This window comes from Lampris incognitus, chromosome 9, assembly GCF_029633865.1.
Source record: "Lampris incognitus isolate fLamInc1 chromosome 9, fLamInc1.hap2, whole genome shotgun sequence".
NCBI classification, from domain to species: Eukaryota; Metazoa; Chordata; class Actinopteri; order Lampriformes; family Lampridae; genus Lampris; species Lampris incognitus.
In genome coordinates, this window is record NC_079219.1 from 61,573,254 (window position 1) to 61,583,309 (window position 10,056).

A 10,056-nucleotide genomic window follows, 5' to 3' on the forward strand; every position below is an offset into this window, starting at 1 on the left:
CACATACACACCGACACACACATACACATACACACCCACACACACATACACATACACACCCACACACACATACACATACACACCCACACACACATACACATACACACCGACACACACATACACATACACACCCACACACACATACACATACACACCGACACACACATACACATACACACCCACACACACATACACATACACACCCACACACACATACACATACACATACACACCCACACACACATACACATACACACCCACACACACATACACATACACACCCACACACACATACACATACACACCCACACACACATACACATACACACCCACACACACATACACATACACACCGACACACACATACACATACACACCCACACACACATACACATACACACCCACACACACATACACATACACATACACACCCACACACACATACACATACACACCCACACACACATACACATACACACCGACACACACATACACATACACACCGACACACACATACACATACACACCCACACACACATACACATACACATACACATACACACCCACACACACATACACATACACACCCACACACACATACACATACACACCGACACACACGTGCACATACACACCGACACACACATACACATACACACCCACACACACGTGCACATACACACCGACACACACATACACATACACACTGCTCATCGTGTCAGCCTGCGCGCCCCCTCGTAATGAATCATGTCTCGTGGATAAACCGCGCGGGAGCTTCGTGGTGGGCGCGCGCACCGGCATCCAAAAGTGCGTGTTGAATAGCAAATAACTGAAAGGAGGAGAAAGAAGCCCCGGGAGAGAGGAGGGGGAGGACCGGGGGGAGGGAGGGAGGACCGGGGGGAGGGGGGGGGGAGGAGCAGAGCCACAGTAACAACCCTTTCTTGTCTTCTATAGGAGGAGAACGTGACTGAACGCACCGCATCCGGCGCCGCGCGGCTCGCAGCCCGCCTGTCCCGAGGAGCGCGAGGCAGTAAACCAAACGAACCCCCCGAACTCCGCCCGTCCGGCGGCACCGCGGCGGCGGAGCCGCGGCCAAGCCAACCCTGCTAACTGGACGAGAGGCTGAAGCGGCGAGCAGAAGACCAGCGGCGCTATGGAGCAGTGGAGGGGGGCGGCAGTCTAGACGCGGATCAAACGGGGCCCGGTCCAGACCGCTTGCAGGACGCAGTACTGTCCGTTTTCTAGCAGCACCATAATCTGGGCCCACCTTTTTATTTTTATTGTTTCAACTTTGGCTTTTGTTGCACGCGAGCATGCAGGGACCCGAGGTGAGGTTTGGTCCGGGATGCTGGAGGATCCTGCTGCTGTCCTGCGTCTGGGCTCTGCACTGGATCCCGCTGCCGGTCCACGGTAAGAACCGACTTTATTCCCGTGGGATGTCTTCGGGTTTCTGCACACAATGAGACCGCATGCGGTGCTAACGCGGAGTCCCACCGCGCATTCAGAACCAGGTCAGCCAGAACCAGGTCAGCCAGAACCAGGTCAGGGGGCTTCCATTGTAGGTCACGGAGCGACTTTACGCAAAGACCGCAGATACGTGGGCCTGATGTGCAGCGCGTCCTCTTAATCCGCCTTAATAAATCACAGCACAGGGACGCAGAGCAGGCCAGCTCCACAAAGCCAGACCCGGTCTGGCTGCCAGACCCCGCTGATGCCCTCCTCTGAGGGACCCGGGTGACTGGCGAGCCGCCGCAGCAGAGTGGGTCCCCCGAGGCTGCCGCCGCCACCGCGGCCATGATGGAGCCCCGCGCACAAAGACGGGGATTACAACCTGCTCATGAATTATTCATGAGGCAGCTAACGAACATTCTCTCACACACACACACACACACACATACACACACACACACACACATACATACATACACACACACACACACATACACACACACATACACACACATACACACACACATACACACATACATACACACACAGACACACACACACAGCGCCTTCAGGGGCACGCGCGCGCACACACAAACACGCGCGCGCACACACAAACACGCGCGCGCACACACACACATCGCCTTCAGGGGACGCGCGCACGCGCACACACATGGACGGCTGCTGCTTCCTCTTTGTGTGGAGGAAGACTGCGCTGCCGGGGGAATCCGCGAGGTGGCGAAGCAGCGGTTGGTCTCCTTTCTCACGTCAGTTGCAGCGTCTTTTGTCTCCTGCAGCGGTGATGAAGAGGAGACGGTGTAACTACACTGCTTCCTCTAAACATGCCGCGCTCCACCCACCACACCTGGCCATGCCTTCTCCAGTCGTGCTCCACCCACCACTCCCACCACACCTGGCCATGCCGTGCTCCACCCACCACACCTGGCCATGCCGTGCTCCACCCACCACACCTGCACGTAACATGTGCGTGTCTCGTCTTAGTGTGTTATAGTGCGCGTGCTGAGGAAGACCATCGTGTATGAACGGTGTGTCATAGCGTTGAGGAAGACCATCGTGTATGAACGGTGTGTTATAGCGTTGAGGAAGACCATCGTGTATGAACGGTGTGTTATAGCGTTGAGGAAGACCATCGTGTATGAACGGTGTGTTATAGCGTTGAGGAAGACCATCGTGTATGAACGGTGTGTTATAGCGTTGAGGAAGACCATCGTGTATAAACGGTGTGTTAAGCGCTGAGGAAGACCATCGTGTATGAGCGGTGTGTTATAGCGCCGAGGAAGACCATCGTGTATGAACGGTGTGTTATAGCGTTGAGGAAGACCATCGTGTATGAACGGTGTGTTATAGCGCTGAGGAAGACCATCGTGTATGAACGGTGTGTTATAGCGCTGAGGAAGACCATCGTGTATGAACGGTGTGTTAAGCGCTGAGGAAGACCATCGTGTATGAACGGTGTGTTATAGTGCTGAGGAAGACCATCGTGTATGAGCGGTGTGTTATAGTGCCGAGGAAGACCATCGTGTATGAACGGTGTGTTATAGCGCTGAGGAAGACCATCGTGTATGAACGGTGTGTTATAGCGCCGAGGAAGACCATCGTGTATGAACGGTGTGTTATAGTGCCGAGGAAGACCATCGTGTATGAACGGTGTGTTATAGCGCTGAGGAAGACCATCGTGTATGAACGGTGTGTTATAGCGCCGAGGAAGACCATCGTGTATGAACGGTGTGTTATAGTGCTGAGGAAGACCATCGTGTATGAACGGTGTGTTATATTGTTGAGGAAGATCATCGTGTATGAACGGTGTGTTATAGCGCCGAGGAAGACCATCGTGTATGAACGGTGTGTTATAGCGCTGAGGAAGACCATCATGTATGAACGGTGTGTTATAGTGCGTGTGCTGAGGAAGACCATCGTGAATGAGGCGGTGATGAGGCGCGCTGTGCTCAGGTGGACTGGATGATGAAGAGGTTGGCATATCTGGTGCAGCTGCATCAAACTCAGCCTTGGGCTACCCACCCCCTTCACCCCCCTTCACCCCCCCCCCGACACATTTTCTCGCTTCACTGGCGGTGTGTGGAGGTGGCAGTTCGCCCCTCATCTGGCTAGACAGCCTAGACTGGCTGCAGTGTCCCTAACTGATAGAGTCCTACCAGGACTACCTGCTGGACTACCTTGGGGGTCTTCATATCATTCTTAAACACCACGAGCCTGGCTCCACCCTCCTGACGGAGCTGTGTTGATGGATGAAGTCATGGTGGCCGAGCTCATCCCCACACACACACACACACACACACACACGTCTCTTGGATGGACGGTCCCCAAAGACCTCAGCTCATCTCCTTCTCTTTCTCCCCTTGTCATGTCTCCTCTCCTCTTTCCCACTTTCTTCTCCTCTATTAACCTTCTGTCTTACCTTCTGCCCCCGTCTCTCAATTCACATGTGCTTTTATTAGCGTGACAAATACACATGTGTATTGCAAAGCATTTTCACATAAAGGACAATAAGAGTGCACCAACACACAACACACACACACACATCAACACATGCAGTACAACAACTCACACAGCTACGTCATGGCAACAAGATCCTGTGTGAGTGGATGTGTGTGAATTTGTCAGTCTCTGCATGTGTGTGTGTGTGTGTGTGTGTGTGTGTGTGTGTGTGTATGTGTGCGCGCGCGTGTGCGTGTGTGTGCGTGAGGGTGTGTTCACATAAAGGACAGTATACAATACAGAACACATATACATCAACACATGCAATGACAATTTTTTTGCCATCGTCTGTGTGGCCCTGTGTGTGTGTGTGTGTGTGTGTGTGTGTGTGTGTGTGTGTGTGGTCTGAGTGTAGTCCCGGTCCTCCCCGTTGGGAAGGAGTACCGGCTATCCCTCACTGTCCCTCAGACGGTGGCAGGCTGGAACATACTGTGCAGCCACAGTACAGCTGTCTCTGTGTTCACCTAGTATGTAGGGCAGTTTTCTGGGGTTTGGCCGGGCAGTGAATTTGGGGCGTCACAGTACAGCTGTCTCTGTGTTCACCTAGTATGTAGGGCAGTTTTCTGGGGTTTGGCCGGGCAGTGAATTTGGGGTGTCTCTCCTCAAATTTCTGAACGTAGTAATGGCGGATTTCCCAGAATGTCTTGCATTCAGCTAAAAAGTGCAGCTCTGTCTCGACAACATTGTCTTCACACTGTTGACAGAAACGTTCGACTTTTGGCATTCGGGTCTTTTTATGTCTGTTTCTGTTGCTAGGCGATGCTCACTGAGTCTGTATTTCGTCGGTATGTTTCTCAAATGTGTTTCTTTTATTTGAATGAGGTGATCTGCTAATGTGTACTCTCTGTCTAGGGCCAAATAGCATTGCATCTTGCTTTGGGATTTTGTTTTAGATTGCCAATATTCATAATAATTGTCTTTTAGATTTAAGGGAATTTGTTGAAGCCGAATATGTTGTGTAGTTTGGACCTAGTCTTGTGCCTCTAAAGTGTTGGTATGTGTTAGTGGTACACGATGGCTGAAGACCAGGTTGGTAGGCGAGTTCTTATCTTTGCTCAACTCTTGGTATTGTAAGGCTTTATAATGGAAAGAGTGTGGGTCGCTGAATGTTAGATGTTTCCAGAATTTGATTGCTCTTTTTTAAATTTTAATCAGAAGAGGATATTGGCCTCGTTCTACCCTCTATGCTTTGTTTGTGGTGTGCCGATGGACTTTAATAATGTTTTTACAAAATTCAACATGCAGGGTCTCAATTGGGTGTTTTTCCCATTTATCTAGTTCCTGACTTGCAAGTGGACCCCACACTTCACTGCCATAAAGGGCAATTGGTTCTATGACTGATTCAAATATTTTTAACCAGATTCTAATTGGAATTTCAAAAGGGGTTTGTCTTTTTATGGCAAGTAGAGCCCTGCGTGCCTTCTCTCTTAGTCCATTCACTGCCATGTTGAAAGTTCCTCTAGAATTGATTCTAAGGCCTAGGTAGGTATTATTAAATGTATGGTCAATTTCATTTGGTCCTAATCTAAATATGTGCTGTCTTCGCTGATATCTGGATCTTTTCTGAAATATAATTATTTTAGTTTTACTCATGTTAACTGTCAGGGCCAGGTCTGACAAAACTTTTGAAGAAGGTCTAATTGAGACTGGAGTCCTTCCTCCGATGGTGAAAGAAGGACCAGGTCATCTGCATAGAGCAGGAATTTGACCTCACTGTCTTGCAGAGTGAGTCCAGTTGCTGGTGAGTTTTCCAGCATATTTGCCAACTCGTTGATATACAAGTTAAACAGAGTTGGGCTTAAAGGGCAGCCCTGTCTCACTCCGCACTCCTGAGGGATATAGTGAGTTCTTTTGAATCCTATTTTGATTCCACACTTAGCTCCCGAGTACATTGATTTTATAATATCATATGTTTTCCCCCCTACACCGCTTTCCATTAATTTGTAGAACAGTCTGTAATGCCAAATAGAATCAAATGCTTTTTTGAAGTCGATAAAACAAGTGAATAATTTGTTTTTATTTTGAGTATGTTTTTCAGTTAGGGTGTGTAGGGTGAAAATATGATCAGTAGTGCGGTAGTTTGGTAAGAATCCAATCTGGCTTTTACTCAAGACATTGTGTTTCATAAGGAAGTTTTTTAGCCGGGAGTTGATGATACTACAGAATACCTTCCCCAGATTACTGTTCACACAGATGCCTCGGTAGTTGTTGGGGTCAAATTTATTTCCACTTTTGAAAATTGCTGTGATTAATCCGTGATTCTAGATGTCGGGAATAACTCACACTCAGAACTAGGTTGAATAACTTAAGTGTAGCACATTGAGACTTTTCATTCATAGGTGTTAGCATTTCATTTAGAATGCCATCAGGTCCACACGCTTTTTTGGGCTTCAGCTTGCCAATTTGGTCTAAAAGTTCCTGCTCAGTGATGGAGGAGTCGAGTAGGTTTTGATATTCCTTGATTGACGGTTCTAATTTTTCTAGTTTGCTTTATTATGTTACATTGGTCCGTGCTTTGATCTGATTGGACTTTCTTAAATAGAGTTTGGAAATGGTTTGTCCAGATATATTCATCTTGTATCACTAATTCTTCATGATTTGTTTTTTGAAGCGATTCCAATTGTCCCAAAATTTATTGGTGTTTAATGACTCCTCAATCACTGTCAGTTGCTTACAGGTGTACTGAGCTTTCTTAGTTCTGAGTGAGCATTTATATAGTCTTAGTGCCTCACAATATAGAAGTCTAATTGATGTATTATTTGGATCTCCGTGTTTCTGATTGGATAACTTACGAAGTTCTTTCCTTATTGATTGACATTCTGCTTCAAACCAGGTATCTTCTTTCTTAAATTTTGGTTTTGATCTTGATCCTTTTAATCTTGCTTTTTCTGCTGCTTTTTCAAATATGTTGTTAACTTTTTCCACGGCCTGATTGACACCTTCTTTGCTGAGGATATAAGGGGTATCTAGGAAGATATCTAAAAGATTTTGGATTTCGTGATTGTCAGTGGCTTTCTTGAATTCCTCTGTACTGTTTTCAGCCCATCTGTATGATTTCTTTATGTGGAGCAGCTTACTGGGCTGTGATTTGATAGTATGGTTTCTGTCTTTTTGATGAACAGCGATTTGGCTGTGATCAGAAAGGGGGGTTAGTGGTTTGACAGTGAACGCTCTAATTGACAAGGGGTCTATTTTGGTTATTACGTAATCTACTGTGCTATTTCCAAGAGGTGAGCAAAAGTGTGTCTTCCAAGAGTGTCTCCTCTTATTCTACCGTTGACGATATACAGACCCCGACTGCGACAGAGCATCAAGAGTTCTTTTCCATGTCTGTTCTGTTTGTAGCTGGATCACAGTTGCTTCTGTGGGAGTAAACACACTTATTGGCTTTATCATGTGAGTTACAAATGTAGTTATTTCCATCTGAACATACAAAGTCATTCTGGGTGCCTGTCTGTGCATTTAGATCTCCACGGACAAGAACATTTCCCTGAGCCTGAAAATGGCTTGTTTCTGTCTCTAACAGTGTACATGTATCTTCACTGTAATAGCGAGATTCATAAGGGGGGATATACATTGCACAGAGGAAGATATCTTTTTGTGAGTTGAAGATTTCTTTACTAATTTTTACCCAGATATGATGTTTTCCTTTTTTCATGACACTGATGTGTCTGTCTAATTTTGATTTGTACCACATTAACAGACCTTCTCAGTTTCTACCCTGCTGTACTGTGCTGAGTTTTTGTGACGTTACAATTATTTCTTTATAGTCTGGGGGACAGCGAGTGATTTTGTTGTCTTTGCTCCATGTTTCCATTAACATCATAATATCAATATCTCTGATGTTCTCCTGAAATTATCTATTTCTACATTTCAGGCCAAAAGCTGATGAGCTCAGGCCTTGGATATTCCAAGTACTAATGGAAAGGCAGGCCATAGTAACAAATAATAACAATTAATGTTCACAATGAGATAAACCTTTCAAAACATAGAATCGTTACAAAACATTGTCGATATATACATCAATCAATCTTTTTTTTTTGGTTAACAGACTTAAATACATTCAGAGCAGATGTACTGAAGCATTCGCCTTATCTCACCCATCTGAGGTGATCCTATCCTCTCAGCGCCACTGCATGGCTGTGCTGCGGGCGGAGCTGCAGTGGGTTCAGTTACTGGCTGGAGGTGAGGGGATGTGGTGGCGAGGTCCGAGGGGCCAGAGGTCTGGTTGGAAGGGGGTGTGGGGGCGGTGATGGGCTAGGTGATCTAGTTAGGAGGGTGTGTGCACTGGTGCTGGGGGTGGAAGGTCTGGTCCTGGGGGGGGGGGGGGGCGTGTTGTGCTGGGAGTGGGAAGTCTTGTCCTGGAAGGGGGGTGGAGGCGGATGGGCTGATCTTGGTTGGGAGGCGGGGTTTGCAGCCTATACTGGATGTGTCAGGTTTGTGGGCTGGCTCTTTTTTGGCTGAGATGCTAAGTGCTGAGGGTCTGGGGCTAAGGTGTTGATTCGTTCCGTCAATCAATCTTTTTTTTTGACAGTTTAAATTAATTTAGAGCAGATGTACTTGAGCAGCTGTCTAATGTCACCCACTTGAGGTGGCTCCTGTCTCTTCAGCACCTCTGCATAGCTGTGCTCTGGCTTGGGGGGCTCTTTGCTAGGCTGTGCTGCAGTTGGCCCAGTTGTTGGCTGGACGTGGTGGTTCGGCCATGGGGAGGAGGGGAGGTGAGCCGTTTTGTATGGAGGGTAGCGGTCTGGTTTTGCGGGCAGGTGGGGGCGGTGATGGGCAGGTATTGGGGACCAGTGGTCTGGACTGGCGGTGGGGTGGGGTCGGTGGTGGGCAGGTCCTGGGGGCCAGGGGTCTGGTTTGGAGGAGGGGCGAGCTGGTCCTGGAGTCTGGTGATCTGGTTGGGAGGGGTGGTGGGGATGGTGATGGGCAGGTCTTGGAGGTTGGTGAACTAGTCAGGAGGTGTAGACTGGTGCTGCGGGTGGGAGGTCTGGTCCTGGGGGGGTGGGAGGCGTGATTGCCTAGGGGAGGGAAGTCTGGTCCTGGAGGGGGGTGGGAGGTGTGGTTTGCTGGTCCTGGTGGGTGGAGGTTTAGGCCTGTACTGGCCGTCAGGCTTGTGGGCTCTTTTTGGCTTAGGTGCTGAGTGCTGTGGTTGATGGGTGGACTGGTTTTTGTGGCTTGGTTGGTCTGTTGTCATGGTGCTGATGCCACTCTCTGTCTGGATGGTTGTATCTGTAGTGGGGCCGTGGCTGGGAGGTAAGGTGTCCATTCGTTGTGGGGAGCTGTCTCCCTAGTGCTGTATCCTTGAGTGTTTTTTCAAACTTCCTCACTGCCATCTTGCTTAAATGGCAGTGGTCATACAGGTCCTGTGTTGAGATGTTGGAGTGGTGGGCCAGATGAACATTAGGTAGATGGGCACAGCCTCTGGAGATGTCTCTCTCTCTCTCCCTGTCTCTCTCTCTCTCCCTGTCTCTCTCTCTCTCTCTCTCTCTCTCTCTCTCTCTCTCTCTCTCTCTCTCTCTGTCTCTCTCTCTGTCTTTCTCAATTCAATTCAATTCAATATGTGCTTTATTGGCATGACATACATTTGTGTACATATTGCCAAAGCATGTAAAACAACAACAACACAATACAACAATGATTATAATAATAACAAGATAATATAAATCTTGCTGCAATGCTCGCCGCTGGCCCTCCTCCCAGGACCACATGATTGTTGCTCTTTTGGCAACCACGTCTTTTTGTGTCTCCCCTTTTCAATGGCTAGACTGTGGTCACTGAGCCTGTATTTGGTGAGGGTCTGTCGCTGCTTCCTGTCTCTGACAGTTAAGAGGTATTCTTCCAAATCATAGTTTGTTTTTAGGGCCCGATAGACTTCTAGTTTGTTTTGAGTTTTGATTTCAGCGTTCCAATGTTTCAGATAATTGTTCTTGCTTTGTTTTATAGCTGATTTATCGTAAACTTTGTTTGGGATGCAGTGCTGGCCTGAGGTTGGTTGGTCTTAGTATTTGTTAGAGGGTTAGTGAGTCTCAGAGCCAGCTGCTTCAGGGGACTCTTTTTGGGGTTCAGTTCTTGGGTTTTCAGAGCTTTAAA

The 10,056-nt window shown here is 48.0% G+C and overlaps 1 protein-coding gene across 1 annotated transcript in view; it reads left to right on the forward strand.

The window, feature by feature from the left end:
* The first annotated feature begins 1,313 nt into the window (after positions 1 to 1,313).
* The window catches only part of cspg5a (chondroitin sulfate proteoglycan 5a), a 145,441-nt gene continuing 136,698 nt past the window's right edge, over positions 1,314 to 10,056 (forward strand). Inside the window, exon 1 of the mRNA XM_056286886.1 lies at positions 1,314 to 1,410. Within this exon, the coding sequence (XP_056142861.1) occupies positions 1,314 to 1,410 (97 nt within the window). The remainder of the gene's footprint in view (positions 1,411 to 10,056) is intronic.